Source organism: Anguilla anguilla, chromosome 13 (assembly GCF_013347855.1).
Source record: "Anguilla anguilla isolate fAngAng1 chromosome 13, fAngAng1.pri, whole genome shotgun sequence".
NCBI classification, from domain to species: domain Eukaryota; kingdom Metazoa; phylum Chordata; class Actinopteri; order Anguilliformes; family Anguillidae; genus Anguilla; species Anguilla anguilla.
This window is the reverse complement of record NC_049213.1, coordinates 17,090,155-17,112,397: the sequence shown is the minus strand read 5'-3', so window position 1 is coordinate 17,112,397 and position 22,243 is coordinate 17,090,155. Positions and strand designations below refer to the sequence as shown.

The 22,243-nt window shown below is 43.0% G+C and overlaps 2 protein-coding genes across 8 annotated transcripts; both read left to right on the top strand.

The window, feature by feature from the left end:
- The first annotated feature begins 432 nt into the window (after positions 1-432).
- kaznb (kazrin, periplakin interacting protein b) lies at positions 433-9,752 on the top strand. Of its 5 annotated transcripts, none has more exons than XR_004761965.1 (9): positions 433-1,024; positions 3,624-3,800; positions 5,071-5,207; positions 5,330-5,500; positions 6,253-6,418; positions 6,781-6,942; positions 7,186-7,283; positions 8,062-8,116; positions 9,032-9,752. XR_004761965.1 is itself a non-coding variant. In XM_035387995.1 (9 exons), the coding sequence occupies exons 1-8, from the start codon at positions 868-870 to the stop codon at positions 8,096-8,098; spliced, it is 1,077 nt and encodes a 358-aa protein (XP_035243886.1). In that variant the 5' UTR covers positions 433-867; the 3' UTR covers positions 8,099-8,116; positions 9,032-9,752. The 5 variants fall into 5 exon arrangements, 3 of the variants coding, with proteins under 3 accessions (XP_035243886.1, XP_035243885.1, XP_035243887.1); XM_035387995.1 differs by having other exon boundaries at positions 6,781-6,914; XM_035387994.1 differs by having other exon boundaries at positions 6,781-6,914; positions 7,186-7,297.
- Positions 9,753-10,792: 1,040 nt separating this feature from the next.
- Positions 10,793-20,923, top strand: tmem51b (transmembrane protein 51b). 3 transcript variants are annotated; one of them, XM_035389629.1, is made up of 3 exons: positions 10,793-10,898; positions 16,412-16,837; positions 17,883-20,923. In XM_035389629.1, the coding sequence occupies exons 2-3, from the start codon at positions 16,446-16,448 to the stop codon at positions 18,364-18,366; spliced, it is 876 nt and encodes a 291-aa protein (XP_035245520.1). In that variant the 5' UTR covers positions 10,793-10,898; positions 16,412-16,445; the 3' UTR covers positions 18,367-20,923. The 3 variants fall into 3 exon arrangements, with proteins under 3 accessions (XP_035245520.1, XP_035245521.1, XP_035245519.1); XM_035389630.1 differs by having other exon boundaries at positions 10,828-11,036; positions 16,417-16,837; XM_035389628.1 differs by having other exon boundaries at positions 10,831-11,036.
- The last annotated feature ends 1,320 nt before the right edge of the window (positions 20,924-22,243 follow it).

Below are 22,243 nucleotides of genomic sequence, written 5' to 3'. Positions count from 1 at the left end.
ATGCTAAAAAAATAAAAAAATTTAAAAAAGGTGGGGTGGGGCGGGGGATTGTTTAAAAAATCTATTATTACACCACTTAATTCCATGGTTCAGTCCACGGGTAGGTGTTGTGTACTATGAGGTAGGCAGGCAGGCAGACAGACACAGAGCACTTTCGACGCCTTTGTCAAAGGCACTGATATTATAGCCAAACTCTGAAAGTACAATGGTTCTGAGAAGACAACTGTGCTTACTCAGTGATTTTAAAGGGCTCATTGACTCCACATTGCCAACTGTTCTTGGAAAGCTAGGAGACACAGATGTGAATCTGTATACAGTTTAAAAGCAGCTCATTATATCCTCACTCTCTCACTATTTTTCTTCCTCTGTCCCCCCTCTGTTGTGCTGCAGATGGTATGGTCCATTTAAAAGGCTCTCCATCCTCTCTCAGCTTGAGCTGTTGGTAGAGCATAATTATAGTAAGAGCGCTGACTCCCCTGCACTCTTCCTCCATCACTGTGCTCTGTTCACATGCACACGCATACAGACACGCACACACACACACACAAGCGTGCACGCATACTCACACACACGCACTAGTCTCGCTCACACTCACATGCAGGCATACTATCACTCACCTACGGTATAACTTCACTCCCTGTTTTACTGTCAGACAGAAACGCAATCGCAACACACAGTATAACACAACAGCAGGAGACAGCCCTGGTCCTCAGACGACGGTGATGTGCGCGGAGCGTTTGCACGGGCGATGAAACGATAGAAGAAGAAAGAGAGAAAAGGGGGGGGGTCTGTTCAGGCTGTTCTGCGGAGCGCTGACGGCATGCGGCTCTGCGCGGATTGCATCCTCGGGGGACGGTCCTCACACTGATGGATGATAACGGACAGCCGGACGAGTGCGCGGACGGGGCCGTCCAGTCCTGCAGCCATGAGGGGGCCATCCTGCGGCCTCACGCAGCGCTCAGACCGGGCCAGCTGGGGACCGGCGACATGCCTGCTGCCGATCCCAGCCAGCACAACATGCACGGTGAGAAAACGGGTGTGTGTGTGCGTGTGTGTGTGTGTATGTGTGTATGCGTGCATGTGTGCGCGTGTGCGTGTGTGTGTGTATGTGTGTTTGTGTGTGAGTGTGAGTGTGTGTGTGTGTGTATGTGTGTGAGTGTGTGTGTGTGCGTGAGTGTGTGTGTGCGTGTGTGCGCATGTGTGTGTGTACTGTATGTGTGTGTGTTTTTTATGTGTCTGTGTGTATGTGTGTGCGTGTGTGTGCGCGTGTGTTCTTTATGTGTCTGTGTACGCACGTGAAGGTGCATGCGGGATTTCAAATGCATGCGCAAGCATCTCCCAGTGCTGGATAATTAGCCCCCGATTTTGTAGTGGGGGTGTAGAGGGCAGAGTAAAGGGGTTGTACAGGAGTGAAATGGGGATGAAGTGGGGAGTGTGAGAGCTGTGATGGAGGAGAAAGAGGAGCCACCCTGTCCTTTCCCTGGTTCCATGAGAGAAAAAGAGAGTTTGGGGGGGGGGAGGTTTCATGGATGAGTAGAGCCTTCCTTTTTTCTGTAAACTCCTCTCTCTGTCATCTTTATTCAGTACAGTGTGCTTTTCTTGTGATCCAGTGTGCAGTGCGCAGCCCTGTTTCTTGCTCCTGGTGGGTGCGTAGGCGAGCTGACTTTGTGCAAACCGTATTTCACAGGTCACATGTGACGTACGGGAGAAGGGTGTACCATTACAGTGAATGAGAGAGGATGTCATTGCAGTCATGCACTGATTTCCTGCTTGTTCTCATTCAGAGAACTGTTGCCTTATAAAATGTATTCATGATACCTGTCAAAACAGGTCTCCTCCACCCAGTCTGGAGTTGTACCTGCCAGTTCATTTCTGTGTCTGAGGGCTGCGGGGCGGTGGGTATGGCTGGGGGGTGGAGGGGAGGCTGCAGGGCCCACCAGTGCCGGACTGAAAAAGAGTTTCTGCGTTTTATGGAAATGATCAGTTCGCTGATATTAAATTTATATTTAATTTCCATAATTAATTTACCCCACTTGTTCAATTTATGTCCTGCTCGGTAATCACAAACGGCTCTCCTCCAGCCTCATGAATCAAAGGTGTGGCAGACATTTCCAGGTCAGGATTTTCTGTTGCAGAGCAGTGCCTTACTGCGGATGAGCTCCCAGTTCAGTGTCTCTCTCTTCCACAAACATAAATCTTACGTTGCTTTCCTACTTTACGCACATTTTAAGCTCTGTGATGGACTTTGGAATTCACTTTTAACTCTTTTTCTCTGGTGATAATGGATCCAGGTCAAAACCTAAGGTTTTCCCTTGCAGCTGTTGCTTAGCAACTGCTGCGCTCTGGCTTTGGATGAATGGTAGAAGGTTGGCTGGATTTGTACTCCACGCCTGCGTCAGTTTTCACATGGAACGCAAACACCTGGTGAGATCACCACTTAAGGCACGGGGTTTGTGAGGGCTCATGCAGTCATTGATATATATTTAGTAGTTAGTTCAATGATCCACCAGAGGGGGCGCCATGGCAGTGTGGCGTTCAGGTCCCAAAGGGGTCTGAACTTACAAATGGTAATATTTGCATTCTCAATGAAAAATTTTACAAACTTAAAATGCAGAGATTGTGATGTGCAGGCAACTGAGTTTGAGTAAACCCCCATCCCCCCCCCCCACTGAAGAACCCCGTCTGCCAGCAGCAAATGATGTCACATATAACAGACCAAGAAATAAATCACACCTAAAAAGATGATGGCAAAGCAAAAATAAATTTTATTTAGATGCAAAACCCACCTCCTTACTTGTGCACTCAAATGAGTGAACCGCAGCATAATGAAATCTCTGTATATTATTGTGGTGTGCTAAAGAAAAAAAGAATCTTATATAAATGACATTTATAAATGCTACCCATGATGATTGGAATAGAATGCTAAACACTTCCAACAAACTATGAAATGTCATGGTGATACTGTAGCTCACAGCTGTTCAATGATACAGCAAATCAGAAGCTCCCCATCTCAGAGCTCATTAGGCCAGCCCATTTCCTCCAGGGACCAGCAGAGTGTTGGCTGTGTGCAAACGCAATCCCTCCACCCCTCCCTTCATCCCTCCATCCCTTTCCCTGTGGTTCTGTGTGCGCCTGTGCCAGTCTGACATAGTGAGCGTCTGAACGCTTCGGGAGAGAATTTCAGCAAGGGCTAAGGTGAGTATTACTCCCTGAACATACCACTCAGTGAGGTGAATGAAGCCAGAAGCTTTCACTGCAGCACGGTATGAGATATCCCACAATTCCTAACAATGCATGTGGAGCAGGTGCATTGGTGGACAGACAAATGCGTATTTCACAATGGCAGGCATTTATACAGAGTCAACTATAGGGGAGAAAAAAGGATGGAGAAGAACCTATATACGAATGGGTATAGAGACTGGGTCACACAGAGGGATACCTTAACAGATAGGTGAAGCATTGTGAACGAAGCTTTCAAAATGTCAACTTGCTTCAAAAGCCTGGGAGTTAACCGTGGCCCTACTCCCTCGCCTTCAAATCTGTTGAGTGCAAACAGGTTGTTATTTTTGGTGAGTGTGTTTTTGCTGCACACAAAAGTCCCTGAGCTGACTGTCTCTATGCAGATCCCCCTTGGGATGAGTCATGGGAGGAGGTGCAGGAGGAGGTGCTGCTGCTGAATCAGATGAAAGACATGGACAGGTCTCCTGTGGGTGGTGCCGAGGAGATGTCCGTCACCAAGCTTTGGGAGCAGCTGACCCAGAGAGACCAAGAACTGCGCCGTGCTAAGGAGGCCTTGCAAGGTCAGAGCCATTAAATTCCTACCTGCCTGTCTGTCTGTCTATCTGTCTCTCTGCCTACCTGCCTCTCTGTTTGTCTGTCTGTCTGCCTGCCTGCCTGCCTGCCTGTCCTGTCTGTCTGTCTGTCTGTCTGCCTGGCTGTCTGCCTCTCTGTCTGTCTGTCTGCCTGCCAGTCCTGTCTGTCTCTCTGTCTGCCTGTCTGCCTGCCTGCCTGCCTGCCTGTCTCTCTGTCTGTCTGCCTGGCTGTCTGCCTATCTGTCTCCCTGCCTACCTGCCTGTCTGTCTGTCTATCTGTCTCCCTGCCTACCTGCCTACCTGCCTCTCTGTCTGTCTGTCTGTCTATCTGTCTCCCTGCCTACCTGCCTCTCTGTCTGCCTGGCTGTCTGCCTATCTGTCTGTCTGTCTATCTGTCTCCCTGCCTACCTGCCTCTCTGTCTGTCTGCCTGCCTGCCTGCCTGTCTGTCTGTCTGCCTGGCTGTCTGCCTCTCTGTCTGTCTGTCTCTTTGTCTGCCTGCATGTCTCTCTGCCTGCCAACCCAACCCATGAACCATCGACAGCCTAATAATAATAATAATAATAATAATAATCATCATCATCATGCCTAATCATGATCTGACATTCCAGCTAAATGTATCAATAACAGCTGAAGACTGTGCTCTTGTGTCCCTATATTAAATATTTACTGTTGTCATTTCCATGAGTGAACTGGCTTTCTTGTGTACAGCCAACTGAGTCACAGTGACTGGTAGACAAAACCTGCATAAACACTGGCCCTCAAGGAATGGAAATTGCGACCTCCGGTTTAGTGTTTTAGAAGGACACTGAGCTCAGGAATTTCTTGCTCTCTAAAAATGACTAATACGGTAATAAGGTAAGGGTCTGATTGGAGAGAAGCCAATGATAATAACAGAGCTTTAGGATAGACTGTCACTTGCCCAGGGATTGGTACCAAACCACAACTAATCACATCAGTTTGTTTACAGGGGTCATTTACTTTAGCACCAGTGTGAACACATCGGTTCATTAACCTTGAGAGAAGTAGGGAAGTGATTGTGTGAGTGGAGTCATCCATAGTTCTTGGGGGAGGATCAGTCTACCTGATGTGGAATGGATTTCACTCTAAATATCGGTATCATTCCTGAAAACGTACACTCTTTGTTCCTGTGGTTTGTGGCTAAAGAACATTTAAGGTGACTCAGCAAGTATGGCCAATGCTCTCTAATGTATCTATTGATATAGGCATCAGTTTGATTGTGTTATTTTTTTTCCGCAGCGATGAAGGCTGACCGGAAGCGCTTGAAAATGGAGAAGGAAGACTTGGAAAAGCAGATGCAGGAGCTGTATGCCACGCTGGAGAGCCGCGAGGAGCAGCTCAGAGACTTCATCCGCAACTACGAGCAGCACAGGAAGGTCATAGCGCTCACCTGCCAATCACCTATCACTAATTTACCCCCACAGCCAACTGACAATTACACGGCTAACTGACCATCACAAATGTACGTGCGTGTGTGTGTGTGTGTGTGTGTGTACAGGAGAGTGAGGATGCTGTGAAGATGTTGGCAAAGGAGAAGGACCTGCTGGAGAGAGAGAAGTGGGAATTAAAGAGGGAGAGCAAAGAAGCAATAGACTGCGCCAACATCCTGCACTCCAAGCTGCAGCTGAGAGAGAAAAGGAGCAAGGAGCTGGAGGCTGAACTCAGCACTGTGAGTAACATGTCTGTGGATACACACACACACGTGCACACACACACATACTTGTCTGTGGATACACATGCACAAGTTACGCCTTGGCAGGGTGGCACGCCCCATACCTATACAGCATAGAGTTTGGCACTTTTCAGGGTTCCCTACAGAAATAACCACAATGACCACAGACGCTCAGCCCTTAAAAACCTTCATTTCTGTACCTTCTGACCCCATTTCAAAAGAAAGAATTCACAAACAACTAAATATATACAAGTGCACTTGTTTAAGAGCAAAACTGCTGCTCCTACGTCTCCTTCACAAGTGGTGCACCAGGTAGCCTGGTCTGCCTGTGACACTTTTGGATGAGTGACAGGGCCAAGTTACTTGAAACAATTTAGGAAACATTGAGTAGCATTGCTTTGGAATGCAGCTTGTTTAATTTGTGCAAGCTAAGATAGCCAACATTGTTTCATGTAACTTGGCACAATTTTGTTATCAATACTTTTAATGGCAGACCTAGATTTGAAGTAATGACTTAGACAGTGCTTTGTATGTGTGAGTAACTTGGTATTTTTCTATGTTGAAAACGTGTTTTTTAATCATTATGTTTGAGGTGAGTTATCTCACCTTCTCTGTAAACTGCTTAATGATCATGAGGTAAAAGTATTTGTAAAAATGGGAGTTTAGTATTTTTGTCACTCCCAGTGAGAAGAGTGGCTGTTTACCACTAATGACTGGTTGAATTTATTGGTGATCGATGTCCTTCTCAGGCAAAGCAGTCCCTGTGCAGCCTCACCAAGGATGTCCCCAAGCGCCATTCCCTAGCCACACCCACTGAGCTTGTTACCCCTGGAAACCAGGAATGGACGAAACAGGCAGAACTGCCCCTCACTGCCGCCATTAGACAGAGTCAGCTGACCCTTTGCCACGGGCAAGGTATGTGCGCACATATGTATACACACACAAATATGCACACACACACACATGCACACAAACACACACACGCATGCGCACATACAAACACACACACACACAAACACACACGCATGCACACACGCACGCATAAATATGCTCACATGCACAAACAAGCACATACACACACATGCACTCAAACACCTGCACACACACACACACACATACAAACATGCAAACACACACACACAGACACACACATTAATGTTTCATAAAATGGGTAAGGCAGGGTAATATGGGTGTGCCCAATGTTTGTTGGGCGTGAAATGATGATGATGATGAATATCAGGATCTAGAGCCCCTAATAGTGACCCTTTTGTTCTCAGCGATTGTGAGGAACAGCATATGCCACTCGCGCCAATCATCCATCATTTCTGACACCTCTGCTACCGAGGGCGACCGTTCCTCCTCCCCCAGTGACACCAGCTCCCCCCACCACAGGACGCACTCCCCCTGCAATGTAAGGGCTGCCCGCGGCCACCCTGCAAGTAATCACCGCTCTTTAAAAATTTGCTCTTCTGCTGTCTCTCTCTCTCTCTCTCTTTGTCTCTCTCTCTCTCCCTCCCTCTCTTCCTCTCTCTCTTTCTCTCTCTCTCGCTCTCTCTTGCTCTCTCACGTAACATTAAATTTCACTTAAATTAATTAGTGGTGAAATGGCAGAAATTCGTTTCTTTTTCTTTCTCTCTCTCTCACACTCTGACGCTTTCGCACCCCCTCTCTGTGTCTCTCAGTCAATGGAGGACCTGGAGGAGCAGAAGTGTAAGAAAAAGAGGGAGGTGCTGAGTTTGGGCTCGCTGTCTCGTGTTTTTTCCCGGGTAAAGCAGCACAGGTCTGTGGACCCAGGTCTGTTCCATGGCCCAGCTGCCCCTATCTTACATACGTTAACACTGCACATACAGGAGGCCACGACTGTGCGTGAAAGTATGTGCATGTGGTAGAGTGTGTGTGTGTGTGTGTGTGAGAGAGAGAGAGAGAGAGAGATATGCTAGCACAAATGCATGCATATCAGAAAGACTGTTAGTTCCAACCACAGTATTTGTTTAATTTTGCATTTACAATCAGTACTGCATTGATTATTGCTCTGTGTTTATGACAAATGTAGATGGACTGAATGACCTGTTCTTGTCATCATGTATTCTTGCTTTATTTATGATTAGTATGACTGCACCACTGGCCTTCACACGGTGGGCCTCATTCACGAAACATGTGTACGATCACCTTTGATCGTGAACTGCCTGTATTTGTTCATGGCTGTATCGCATGAAAAGGATTGCGCATAAAATTTACAAACAGCCAGCATTCATCATCTCATGCACCTGTGATATGCACAAAAACAAAGGTCTGCACATGTGCTATGAATCTCATTTTTTTTTTCGAAACATTTTTAAGAACAAAAGTAAGAATAATTTAAGAAAGGTTTTGTGAATGAGGCCCATTGTTTGCAGTCAGTACTGTAGCAATCAACACATTTTGTAGATTGTTGCTTTTTATATGAGATTTCTTTATGCCTTTCTTTTACTTGATTTGAATGTTATCAGGAGATATGTATATTCTGTCTGCCCTGCTCTAAAATGATTGTTTGGTTACATTGTCCTGCTGCTGAAAAGGTTCAAAATCTGCTACACTGCCATCTGCTGGTCATGATATCACACAGCAGCTCAGGTGGGTGCAACGCGTAATAACAATTTATTGCACACAGATACAACAAAGACACATAGAAGGACAGACCCTCAATGTATGCTGTGAGCCTAGTGCTATGGAAGACAAATAAATTAATGTTTCTACCTTTGAAGGTGGGTCCTTGGACATTGTTCATGCCAGGTGTGTGATTCCCTTTACCCAACAATCTCTATTGTACCATTCGGGACTGTCTGAACTACTAATCATATCAAGGTGGTATACTAAAGCTCTCTTATGAATCACCTTGAGAATATTACATTCAAACCTGCTAAAGGCGATATTACTGGGGGACAAAAGGCTTCCGATCAGGTTAAGGTGTGAGTATTACAATGGGGCCACTGGAAGTTGTGCAGGGTGGTGGTGTGTGTGTGCGTGCGTGCATGCGTGTGCATGTGTTTTTGGTTATGTATGTAAGCAAATCAGACCTCTGACAAGATCCACATGAATTGGAAATAGGAAAGCAGAGCTAATCTGCAGTGATTTCCTTGGGTTAAATGCTTTTGATTCAAACATGTTTTGACTCCTGTACCCACCTTCTTTTAGCAATCTGATTGCCCTGTCCCAGCTGTGTGCTTATTTTGTTCCAGTTCTCTGTTCAGAAACCTAAGGTCTAGAAAGATTCTTTAAAATTAGGGTGTGCCTGGCAGGTAGGGTGGGCGACATCAATAACAAGAGCCTCTCTGAATGATATTTCACTTTGCCAATGAGCCTGGCCTTTTAGCAATTCGTTAACCCCACAGCATTGCAGAGTGGCAGACCAGGGTTCAGTTCACACATCCAACGAGTGCTGTTCACCTCCTTGAGCATTACCTGCTTGCCATAGCATAGTCATTATTATACTTTGTACAGCCCAATGCCTTATAATTGCACAAACCAGTTTGTTTTGTGTCCCAGCAGGCTTTGCTTCCACAAAGATGACCTCTCCAGGAGTACTGACTGTGATCATTAATGCGGTCTGACATTTCTAAGCCCAGATTTAATGATCTGTCTTTAGAGTGAAATGATCCTGGAAACGAGTTGGATTGGATAATCCAAGATAATCCCTGCAGAAAATAATTAACCCATATGAGAGAACTGGCTAATCTCCTGGATAATTAGAAGTAAGCATGTGTGTATAAAAAACATAAAAGCCTTTTTTTCTTTTCTGAGATATAACTATGAAGCTCATGCTATGATTTCTCTGCCCCTCTATACATAATTGATATGGTTTTTCTCTAGATCTTTCCTTACAAAATATTTTATATGGCTTTTATATACAAGTGCTGATAGTGCATTGGTGTATTTTGCAAAGGATAGTTGCTTGGCCAGCTCTATAGTGCCTGATCAGAGTTGAATTGTGTAATTTGTTATGCATGGCAAGTATATCACATTTTTGGAAGAAAAAAAAAAAAGTATTGTATATTAATTTTGGATTTTTTTTTTTTTTTTTGGGGAAATCCCACTATTAGCCTTGAAAATGTAAAATTGTGTGCTGTGTCTTGTGTATAGTGTCTTATCCACAAAATAAAATAATGTATTTATCAGAAGAATGACATAAAAATGTGATATAAAATTAGGCAGAGTGGTCTGCTCAAAGAAATTTTCATATTAATAAAGTATGTAAACATGCTGCTGTTGATTTCTGTAATTAAGCATATTTATTGGCAACGAATTTGCAGATGTAGTGTGTGCACCTAGTATATATGGCCATATATGGACATATATCACACCTGAATGGACACTACAGTCTTGGAATGCCTGACCAGACATTTCTGTAAAAGCTACATACATAATTTTCAGTGCTGCGTATCTCATCATTTGTGGACTGTGGAAAGAATGGCACATCTACGCTTAAAAATATCTCTGTCTCGTATTTATGGTACTGCGATTTTTAAACCTCAAACGGTCACAAACGGTAATGCTATTTCAGTCTTTCAATTCGTATTCCTGAAAGTTAACTATGACAGAAATTATACAGATATTTAAATATTTATAAAGCAGCTGTACTGCATTGGACTTTTATAAAGTGAATGTTAGCATGCATCTAGGTTAGGTGCCGTTGTACCCTTGAGCAAGGTACTTAACCGAAATTGCTTGAGTATATATCCAGCTGTATAAATGGATACAATGTAAAAATGCTATGTAAAAAGTTGTGTAAGTCGCTCTGGATAAGAGCGTCTGCTAAATGCCTGTAATGCAATGTAATGTAATCTATCTTAATATAATAATAATAATAATAATAATAATAATAATAATAATAAATCCGTATTTTCATTGAAGCTTGTATTCAAAAACAAAATATGAACATCGCTATTCTTGCCCTCATCCACTACACTGTAGGCTACAACTGAAATGCAAATTTAGGAAATTAATTGAATGGGCTTAAAAACCGGAAAAGGTCAACTCAGTCATTTAAATAGTAAAAATAACATAAATTCGTGGTCAAAGTCAAGTGAATACGTGAACATATTAAGTTTCCCTTCTCAAAAGATTGAAGGCAATTGTTTATGTGGAAATGGTATGGGAATGAGGGCGGAAATACTACGCCCCCCTATAATCTGTCATAAATATTACGTTTCATAATAGGTGTATCTGATAGTATCTGATAGATTAGGGTAAAGGCAGTAGCAAGTAAGTATCCTAAACCTACGTACACTAAGACCAGGGGGACAACTTTTTAACGCTTTACGACTGGGAGAGATTGCCCGTTGGGTGGAATTTGGACTAAGTTCCTTCCTTTCATATTCCGCGACACTGAAAGGAACAAAAGGCGGAGAAGGGCCAGGTAAATGTAACTTTTAATGAACTGCACGTGCGCTTGTCCACTGCTGTTTTAAAGAAAACGTGAGAAATTAGCATTTGCATAGTCGGTGGCCCTTTCTGAATGAAACCACCAGGTAATTTGCGTGCGAAGAATCTCAAGGTAAGGCCACCCCAACGGTGTTTTCCTTTTCACCTGTTCATTTTGTAGCTATATTCGGCAACCGAATATAGGCTTACGCCAATTACTCTGCACTTGTCAACTGGTTTTGCGCGAAGTCAAATGTCTGTGGAACTCTACTGGAGATGAATTAGTGATTCGACTTGGGATGATCTGTTTTAATTCAGGACTGGTTGAGAAATTGTCCTTCTGTAAAGTTCCACCCAATTTTTTTTGTGCGGAAGTAGAGATGGAATAGGTGTTTGTGGCGTAGGATATGCGTCGTAGAAACTAGCAGCATCTTTGGGTTGCTCTAAGTTTTTTGTTTCAAGCCAGGTGAAACGTAAAAAGTACTCAAAGTTTTACAGCATACACTAGAGTCAATTACACTGTGGTACAACGTGCATATTAATACGTCCAATTGAATCTGCCAACTCCAGGCTATACCTATTCTAACAGGGACCTTGGGCTAAATCCTTAAATAACGACACAATCACGCATTAGGAAAACATTCTTACTCTCACTTAAGCAATCATACTGAAACCGTTTGATAATGTAGTTACTTTGACTCTTTAATAATCCAATAACAAATAATCAGATTCAAACAATGTCATATTGTAACGCACACTAACAAGATCTGGTGTGTTTGACCTCAAGCTCTGCCCTCTGCTGCAATATGAGCCATTGTGATTGCTCTTGATGCAGGTAGTGAAAAGTAACCAATTCGCACATTTTCTGATGGGCAAAACTATTGAAACTCGATACTTTTGGTGCGATTCTGGTGAACATTTTAGCCAATTATTTATTATAAAACTGGATAGTTTCGGTCTGGCTCACTGATAGGTCTGTACGTGCTCCAACTGTGCAGACCAGAGTGCACGGCCTCGTTAAATATTTCCATATATTTATCAGGGCTAATAAAACAGAGTGAAGACGGATGGTGAAGTCCTGTCCATCACATGGCTTGTTTACTTAGGGATTGGCGCCAGTATGAGTGTATTCGTCATTGTATTTCTGAACTTTTTTTTTTTTTTTTGCACTGATATCTGTAAACGTATATTTTTCAGTTCTGCAGAAATAAGTGAATTTCGTTTTAGCGAATGTGGGCTTCCTGAACTCAGAAGTGATTTATTTCTATATAAATCTAGTTTGGCCTAAAGCAAATAACAAAAAAAAAAAATGAAAATAACGGCAGAAGGCGATTGATGTTTTGTTTTTAATTTTTTTTTTTTTTTTTTTTTTTTTGTAAGTGCATTTTAGAATAAAATGTTCTACTTGCCGGAACTTGATAGTAGTGACTTGAGTGAGTGAGTCTTGCACCTCTCCCTATTAACACAGAACCTGTTCGTCTCTTAAACGGCATTTTAAAAAGGCCCCTGCCGACCAGCAAGACAAGTCAGCACAAGTCAACACGGCAAAATTAGATGGTCGCTGGATGTAGTGAAGGCGCAAAACCTCCTATATCTGCCCATCACACAGTAACAATGATCCAATTAATTTGGTGACACTTAATTTTCTCAGGCTATTGTTGCTGTGAGGCACTGTCCACTGATGTGAACAGGGTACGTGCACGAAAGGATTACTGTTTGAATACCCAAAAATTATTCATTTACGTAGAATGAAATCGGCGGCTAGGTAGTGATGACAATAACTTAGTCTTTGTTATTGTTTAATGCTACTTGCATCAAGTTGTAGGCTAGCACACTGCTTCACAGTTAGACTTGAGGCTACAGTAGTCCTTTGGCCCAGATGAACAAGAGAATATAAAGATATTTTGTAAAGTCTCAATTTAAAGGCCAGAATAGCTTCTTTTCCCATCTGAACTGAGGAAGGTCAGTCCAAAGGTTGGGAGCCCTGGAACTACAGACTTTGCTGCTAGTTTTGGGTTTTTACAATTTGTTGTCTAAAAACTGGTCAGTTTGAATGCTTGGAGTGTAAAATGTTGTATAATTCTACTCTACAGGCATCACTTTACAGGAGGCCATGTACAGGCCCAGTAATGTTTTAAATATTACTTCAGTATTCATTGTGGCATTTCAGATTAATTTCAAAGGTAATAACTGTGCAGCTTCTACATATACCTGATTTATTACGGACAATAATGTTACGGTCTCACTTTCAACTGTATTTTCAGCTTTAACAAGCACAAATCTGCAATAGCTGCGACCGCACACGCGCATGCATCCATGTGTGCATGCACCCACGCACACACCCTCACACAACCACATGACCACTTCTTTGGCTCATGACCAACCTTTCCACAAAATCTTGTGGAAATCTGCGAATCCATTCGGGAGTTATGCGCCTTTTTGTGATAGGGCACACCCGTCGCCACACCCCCTCTTGGTCAATTGGCCTTGAAAGTTACTCAGCTCTATCTTCGGTCATGACCAACGTCCATGCCAAATTTTAGCCTCCTGGGGCGCAAACTGTGGCCACTACGGGGTGGGACACTTTTTGTGGACCAACCAGCCAACTGACCGACAGACAGAGCTATAGAGCTGCGGTCGCAGCTAATAAAAACAGACTCGCCCTTATACTCCAAGTTCTCAAGCAGGGTTGATTTATTTTATGTATATAGCACATTTCATACACCAAGTGCAACACAGTGTGCTTCACAGTTTTAAAAAGACAATTTTAAACAACAACAGAGGAAAAGGAAGAGTAAGATGCTAAGAAATTCCATAAAACACAATTTAAAACAAAATATCACTGTGGTTTTATACTGTAATGTTAGTACCAAGTAAAAGCAAAGCCAAAGTCACTTGTATAAGTGAAAGCAAGGCTAAAGAATTACAACTCCGGTCTATTTTTTAATGTCTACCATTCGGACAGTTCTCAGTTCCCATGGAAGAGAGTTCCAAAACCCTGGGTCACAGGAACTAAAAGCAGCCTCTCCGTAGGTCACTGTCCTGGACACAACCAAGGGCATTGAATAAAGAGGATCTAAGGCTTCTGCTAGGAATACATTTAGGCAGCAAACCACTGATGTAATTAGGGGCCAGGACTTAAAAACCAATAAGAGAATCATACAATCTGTTCTGAAATTCACTGATAACCAGCGTAGAGACTTTAAAACAAGAGTCATGCATGTTCGCTTCCTTTTAATTTAAACTGTGGCAGCAGCATTTTGTACGAGCGGTAGCTGCCCTAGTGTCTTTTTCAGGAGACCAGGGAGAAGTGCATTACAATAATCAAGTCTACTAGTGATAAAAACTTGTGTAAGTAGTATCATCTTGGTGAGACACGGTCTAACTTTATTTAATTTTCGCTTTAATAAATACTGACGCAATAATTAAAATGAGGGTTTTCAGGAGATTTTAAAAGCTGGGTAGTTTAGGAGTTGAGTTCATCAGATCCTGATAAATGCTGTTGTATGCCTTTTAAAGATATTATTCAGAGTGCTCCTTTCTGCTGTGTAGGAGAAGCTGAACAAGGCCTTATCATTTGCTCTTTCCGTCTCTTGTGGTGTTTCCATGGTCTCTGTGTATTGCTGTCTGAACCTTAGGCTCAAAGCAAAAGTTCAGTCAAATGGTCTAAATGTTGGGCTTTGGTCTAAATAAAAATGGCGCTTTCAAAAACACTTCATCTGGGGAACTCCTTGTTAACTCTGTGAGCTTTGAACAGTTTCTGGAGGCTCTCCATTCACTGTTAACCCCTGCTGTTAACGACCTAACTAAGAAACATCAATGGGCCTTCGTGGAATAAATTGATAGACCATATGTGTTCAGTGTATTTATTGTAATAAGTAATTTATGCGAATACGGGCAAAATAACGGGTATGTGTTCATGTGTACATCCCTCCTGCTCATTCCTTTTAACTAGACACTGTTCACAGCCTATAAGGGGTTAATACTAACAATTCCATCTTTTCCGTAATTAACACATCCAAAGCATAATGATAATGCCATAAATTGCCTATGCCCTGCCCAGTGTTATTGTTTCAGTAGGCTATATCACCGTTTTATGACACAGTGCGAGCTTTCAGTTAAATTGGCTTTCTTCATCTTTCAAGTATAAACAGCTGGCAAAATGACTAGATGGGCTGAATGGCCTTTTTCTTGTCATCAAACATTACATTACTGACAAGGAAGAGCACGACTAGCTATGAGTATTACTATGAAGTAATACTGATAAATTAGTAACACGATCTAGAGAAAGCATGTATGGTGTATAATTTATTTCTGTTCTAATTGTTTTGGCATTAAATTTAACAGATTTAAAAAATCTGTTGGTGTTGGTGCTGAATGGATATTTGGTGTAGAATTGCCCCGTGTGTTAGTGCTAATAGGGTTTTTGGTATATCATTCTCTCTGCTGGTGGTATAAGGGTGGTTGATGTTGAATCACTCCATGTGGGTTGGGCAGGCCTTAAGTTCCTCTCTGCTGTGCTGTGGTGCCAGTGGGAGTGGTTTAAACTACGGTGTTTAAAAAAAAAAACAACAACTTTAATGATGTTCAGGAAAGGCTGATAACTGCCACTGAAGTAATGTGCATTCGGAGTTTTTTCCAGCTGTGATGTTCACGCTCCTTCCTCCTTCCTTCCATGCTGTTCATGGGATGACTACTTCCTCATTATTTCAGAGCCCTGTTGAAAATTCCATCTTAAACCAGTTTAAGATGATTAAGCTGGCCTAAGATGTGTTTTAATCACTTTTAGCTGGTTGACCAGTTGTTGACCAGCTGACCAGCCTATATAGTCAGCCAGTTCACCACCAGCTTTCTGTACCAGCTTAACTAGCTTTGCCCAGCTAGAGACCAGCTTTAACCAGCCACAGACCGGCTATGACCAGCTAGAAATGTCAAAAACACAGCTTAAACCATCCCAGCTGGAATTTTCAGCAGGGAGTGTTGACTTCTGTATCTACTTAGACTATTTTTACTACATTACTTTGCATATGGCTTTTATCCAGAGAAACCGCTGCAGCTTGCATTTTTACATACTTGCTATTCAAGTTTAATTAGACGGCTCACAGGTACGACTGGGGTTTGAGCCAGGTGGCCTCTGTTTCCTTTCATAGGCATAAGTTTCATTTCTTTGGGGGAGACACGCCTGGTGTACTTAGTTTCATGTAGTCAAACGTCAAGTCTCACAAGCATGCTAGCTAGTCTAGCAATGAATTCATATGAAAATATTGGGTGCGACATGTGTCCCCGTCTCCCCCAAAGCCTACGTGTATGTCCCCACTCCTTAACACCTGTGCACTGCCACCAAACTGCCACAGAACTCCTCTCACTCTGGGCCTGATATCCTAATACCTCTAGCATATGCAAAACCAATAACATGACCAGTGATTAGTCATGGTATTTGTTTTGCACCAATCATTGATTGTGTTATTGGTTTGCCACAAGCTAAAGTTCTGTGTGTTCCCTCCGCAGTGCAGGTACGAGGTGTGACCGCAGGACGGAAGAGATGTGCTCCAGCAGGGGTGTGTGTGGGGGGGAGGACCGGGCGTCGCCCAGCTCTGGGTCGGTCAGCAGTTCCGGGTCGCAGTACGCCCTGTGCGCGCTGGGCGTGGGGCTGATTGCCCTGGGCATAGTGATGATCGTGTGGAGCGTGGTTCCCGCCGAGGCCGCGGGGAACAGCAGCAGCGGCGGCGGCGGCGGCACGGGGTCCGGGAGCAGCGAATCGGATCTGGACACCCGGGGGAAGACGTCGTCGGTGGCGTTCGTCCTGGTGGGGGCAGGCGTGGCCATGCTGCTCCTGGCCATCTGCCTGAGCGTGAGGAACAAGCGGCGGCAGCCTCAGCGCCAGGCGCAGGGAGCGGACAGCGTGTACCGGGCGCCCGGGGAGCAGGGCGAAACGTGAGTGCCTCCTTTCACAAGAACTTCCCCCCCCCCTTCAACTTGAGTGTCCTGAAACCATTGAGGCCCACACCAGTGACCTTTTCCAGTTTTACACTGTTGGTTTTCAGTTTACTGTGGAGATCCACCAGCTTTGTATTACAAAATTGGGAAGTCAGCATTTCATTTTAGTGCCCCATCCTCCTGGAATGAGCTACAACAATTGCTGAAAATCAGTTCTCTACCAACTTATGGGCAGTTTAGATCGCTGGTTTTGAACATTCCTGTCTCTGATTGTATTTGATCTTATTTGTGCTTGATTTTATTTATTTTATTTTTTAAATTATATTTTACTTTATTTTATTCTAGTTATTATTATATACTATGTTAGTTACTGTTGCTATATTCTGTGATCTTTTATTATACTTATTGTGTCTTAATTGTGTTTGTAATCTCGGCTACATTGAAAATGAGACCCTGGCCCTCAATTGTACCTCTGAGAATTTAAATAAAGGTTCTGACAAAGTTTTCTGGAGAAAAATCAGGCTGGGAACAGAAATTAATTCAGCTAACAGGTTTTTTGTGGGTACATGTAAATCTTACCTCTGGGTGAAATGACAGGAATTTTAAACTATGTAAAAAGTTAGCAATGTAGTAAGTGTGAGTTTCACAACCTGGGGTGTGGCCTGGATAGAGTGACTAACACAGCTACCCTACTAAACCAGTCTGTTTAGTTCCACTGTTAGGGGCTTGCTGACTGAATAACTGTTTTCTAACAAACGTATTGACTCTGATATGATCATTATTTTTCAAAACGACGTTTTTTGGGCAGTTATTAACATTTTTTCCCCACTAAAGATTGGAGCACACTTTACAACTGCTTTCTCACACTTATTTCACTTAGGTTTAATTTTAACCCAAACTTCCTTCCTGCAATAAATCACTGGTCACTTACTAAGGAAGGGCAGGTTATTGTAGTTGTATGACTGATTGCATATGTGCGCATAAATAATATTAACATTCTGTGTGCTTGTGTGCGTGCGTGCTTGTGCGTGTGTGTTTGTAGGGAAGCGGACCCTCTCCCCAGGTATGATGTCCCCAGCTATGAGGAGGCGGTGGGGAGCGGGCAGTACCCAGTTCGCCAGAGCAACCTGCGGAACAGCACCTCCCAGCTCCCGTCCTACGAGGACCTGCTCCAGGCTGTAGAGAACGAGGGGAGGGAGCCAGCAGCCGGCACAGGGCAGGACCCGTCGCAGCCTGCCCCCGCCGCGGAGGCCCCTCAGCCCGCCCCCGAGCCCCAGGCGGCTCCGCCCGCCCCCGAGCCCCAGGCGGCCCCGCCCGCCCGCCACAGCACCCGCTCGAGCCGGCTCCTTCGCCCCCTCAAAGTGCGCCGGATCAAATCCGACAAGCTGCACCTCAAGGACTTCCGCCTGAACCTCCGCAACCCCGCGCAGGCCGGCCGGGTCACCATCGAGCCTCTCACCCCCCCGCCGCAGTACGAGGACAAGGTGCCCGAGTTCGGAGATCGCCCCTCGCAGGCGGAGGCATGACACTGCCCGAATTTCAGAGGAAGGTTCCTGTGTGGAAGAAACAGTCCGGCTTGCTGTCGGTGATGTTGGTGATGTCACTGAAGAGTCTGGCGCCTGTGGCCACAGTGCCGAGCCTTGCGTGTTCACGGCTCGGGGCGGAGCAGGGGTGAGGCACTCTTAGATACTTTTTTTTTTTTTTTTTTTTTTTGTAGGTCCGACATCGAGGGATAGTCTTTGAAAACTGTGCGGTGACCAGGGAATTGGGAATTGGATGCGTGAAGAGGTGCCACAGTCCTTTATCAACCTAATTTCTGCAGCTGTGATGGAGTCCTACTGGTTGTAGTAACGCGATCAGTGTTGTTCCCTAATATAATATATTTATAACCCTAACAAAAAAGATTGCCATTGCTACTACCACATACTGTTATGGTAATGTGGTTTGGTCCAGTTTCTCTGTGAACTGCAGAACACAGGCCTGTGCATGTAGATTTGTAAAATAGATTGATTCAAAAAAAAATAATTAAACGAGTATCGATTGGGTTGTGCTTTTTAAATGTAATTCAACCTTTTTTTATACAAATGATTTATTACTTGCCCCTTTTCTACGACAGGAATCCTCACTTGAGGACTTATTTTTAATTAAACAATAAAAGAAGTTCATAAAGGTGTTCTGTGGTTTTGTAACCAATTCTACAGGAATCCAATAATTAATTTTCCAGTCCAACAGAGAGATGTGTAAATACCTCGTTATGCATGCTGAAGCCTGGGAGAAGAAGGGGGCAATACTGAAGGTCTTACAGTCCATTTCAACAGCCGTTATACTAAATAAAGGCCTCCCTAAATGTCCAGGATGGGATGGTTCACTCTGGGGTTTGTTGGGATACTAGTTCCGTTTTGGTGTATTTTTTTGATTGGAATTGTTTTCAGAAACTTCTCTAAATATCTAATTTTCCTCATGCATAAAATCTGTCTGGGTCAATCAAAAACTTACTCTGAAATGGACATATCAAAAAAAAGAACCCAGAAAAGGAACCTTCTCTTTAAACATGCTCTTAGGGCTGATATTGAGTTTGTTAAAGCGTGTATTTGTTTGGGTGTATATTGAGTTTATGTTAAGCCGTATAGCCTTGACATTGCTAGTCCAAGCCTAGGCTCTGTCATTCACCAACTGTGGCTTGGTGATCGCCATCTTGCACAGCAGGAGCATGTTACCACAGGAAATTTCACAAAATGGGGGGAGGAGGTCAAAAGGACATGTGACTGCATGTATTCTGAAATCATTTTGTCAATTCACTTGTAAGTGAATGGACATGGAAGTGTACGGTGGCATTTCCTACATTGGAGGGAGTGGAAACTGGAAAAGGGGGGCAGGGGTTGCTGTCTCTGAGATTTGTGTGCACCTTTTGTTTGGAGATCCTTCTTACCCTCTGCACTAATTCAAAACTATTCTTTTGTTACCTTTGTAATATTATGAATAATATTTTTTATAGTTTTAATTCCACAGACCTGTTAACAAAATAACTTTGAACTTTGAGTTTCCCGATTTAGAATCAACTCTTAACTACACTACAATCTAACTTATCTCATCCACTACAATTTAACCACAGAATTTTAGCCACAGTGGATCTCCTCTTTCAGTCATGGGGTCTGTGGGTTAGTTTCTGTAGTCAGGGGCTACACTCTGTGCCTGTTGCCCATGCCTTCCCAAATTCAGCTAATTCATGGATTTTCTTAAAAATTGGTGGTTGGTTGACGGAGGAGTCATCAAAACACAGTTCCAAGTGCAGTCTTCAGTTAAACTGTTTAAAAAAGCAAAATGGTAATGAGCCAAACCTGAGGCAAACCCTTAGTTAACATTAAAACAAAGGTAAAAAAAAAGCAGTGAAGCGTGTACATTATTTGTAAACTCTATATTACCATAACTAGCCTCACTGCACAATTGGTTGGTGCAAAAGACAGCATTCACAGTGGTCCCAGGACCAAGTTTTGGAAGCGGTACCTTGGTTCATGTCTTCTGAAGCCAGTTCCTATTGTCGGTGCCCTCTCAGGTTCTGTGTGGGTTCAGCAGAAACTTCAAAGTATAAAATTAACCTGCTACTGAATTTTGAACTGTCCTCTTGTAACTTTTTACTTGTAGAGAGATGTGGGCTTGATTTTTATTTATTTTTATTTTTTCAGTAATGCGTGGATATGTTTCCTTGGGAGCAAAAAATGTGAACTGTCTGAAATGATTTCTTTTTTTTGGGGGGGGGGCTTTCAAACTGTACATTTGAGTAAATATTTAGTTTTTTCTGTCTGGAAGAATGCCCTGCTGAATATTTTGGGGCTTGGCAAGCCCGTAACGAATGAACAGACATATTAACGGAGTAATTTCAGTGTGAGCCGGCTGATGTAATGTCTGATCTACTGTAACCCCCTGGAGCTGTACATTAGCTCTAAGGACAGGGAGGGGGCTGTGTGTTGTAGTATTTTAAAATGCAGATCCATTTTTTCTGTCTATTTATTTATTTTTAAAAATCCATAAGCTGTTTACTTTCAATCATAATTTGTGGGTGAATTAAAACATTTCTCTTCATCAGAATGTTTACATTTTGTTGTTACTTTAGTAGGCTACATATTAAGGGAGGCCTGTTTTTATTTGTGTCTTGCTGTTGGTACACACTGTGTGTTTGGCACGAAGAACTGCTGCTGCGGTGGAATTTACTGTCCTCTAGTGGTGATCCATGCTCAGTTACATTCACTGCTTCAATGTCAAAGGTGACCTGAACAGAAAAATCTGCAGTGAGGTAAACTTTTCCTTGATAACTTGTGCTTGTTAGGGTCCTTTGCAAATCTGTAAGTTTTCAAGGGGAGTTTCTGATGGAGCATAGAACATGACTGCGCCCATTCCTTTTTATTGTGTTGTCTGACACCATGAGATTTATCCCCTAAGTGAGAGTTATGTGAATAGGCAGCTTTCAGCAGGTGAGTTTTTTTTAATGTTGTTAATTACCTTGCAATTTAAAAAAAGAATTGATTTGAGACTGTATTCCATCTTTCATGTGTGCCTGGATAATGTTGTGCTTAATATTTGGTAATTTATCTTTTATTTGATCCTGCAGTCCCAATAATATTCTGATGAGACTTGCCAAGATGGCAGCACTAGTATTGGGGGAAAAAAATATGCATATTCCAAATGAGCTCAATTGCAAAGCTAAAATCAATTTTAACAGAAAAACAAAACCATCCGGAAAACGGTAGTAACCATCACCTGTGCACGCCTTGGTTTCTGTGCAGTAGGTAATCTACTTGATAAGAATGAAAGAAAACTAAACATTGATTTGTTGGAATATTTACTAAGGAGAGTCTGTAATAGTAAGTACAGTAAGAGGTAATGTAAATATTTGGCTTATCTAGAAATGTACTACTAGATTTTAAAACATTTTACACTATTACTCTCATGAGGCTTAGCAGTTTAGTACATTGGTATACCTTTGCTTTTTAATGGCAATACTATGTTCATTGTAAATATTCAGTGTATTTTGTGTAAATAGCCACCTCTAGTGCAGATCCATAATATAATGACATCACAATTTAGACATTTATATTTGTGAGTTGGATACATTGCATTCAAGCTTGAAGTGTATTCTTGATGAAATTTCACCATATTATTGAAGTGGAATTCTTCAACATTTGGGTTGTCATTTTAAGGTACCTTGAGATAAAGAGGGCGACCCTTTTGTAATCGATTGAGTTTGCCGCACTTACTCACAGTCCTCTTCGTAACATTTCTGGCTGCAGTGAGGCAGTTGTAAAGAATGCTTTTAACAAAACAACCTGCATTAGAGACCCAGGGGGACGAGGAGCTGTAATGTTAATTCCTGTCTGGGATTACCACAATGGGCTAAAGATGAATGAC

What these genes read in the sequence shown, in the direction of transcription:
- kaznb (XM_035387994.1), top strand. Translation starts at nt 868, where the DNA reads ATGGATGATAACGGACAGCCGGACGAGTGCGCGGACGGGGCCGTCCAG. An exon ending in TGCTAAGGAGGCCTTGCAAG is followed by an intron (nt 3,801 to 5,070) that starts GTCAGAGCCATT and finishes TTTTTTCCGCAG; the next exon opens with CGATGAAGGCTGACCGGAAG. An exon ending in GATATCACACAGCAGCTCAG is followed by an intron (nt 8,117 to 9,031) that starts GTGGGTGCAACG and finishes GTGTCCCAGCAG; the next exon opens with GCTTTGCTTCCACAAAGATG.
- tmem51b (XM_035389629.1), top strand. Translation starts at nt 16,446, where the DNA reads ATGTGCTCCAGCAGGGGTGTGTGTGGGGGGGAGGACCGGGCGTCGCCC. An exon ending in CCCGGGGAGCAGGGCGAAAC is followed by an intron (nt 16,838 to 17,882) that starts GTGAGTGCCTCC and finishes GTGTGTTTGTAG; the next exon opens with GGAAGCGGACCCTCTCCCCA.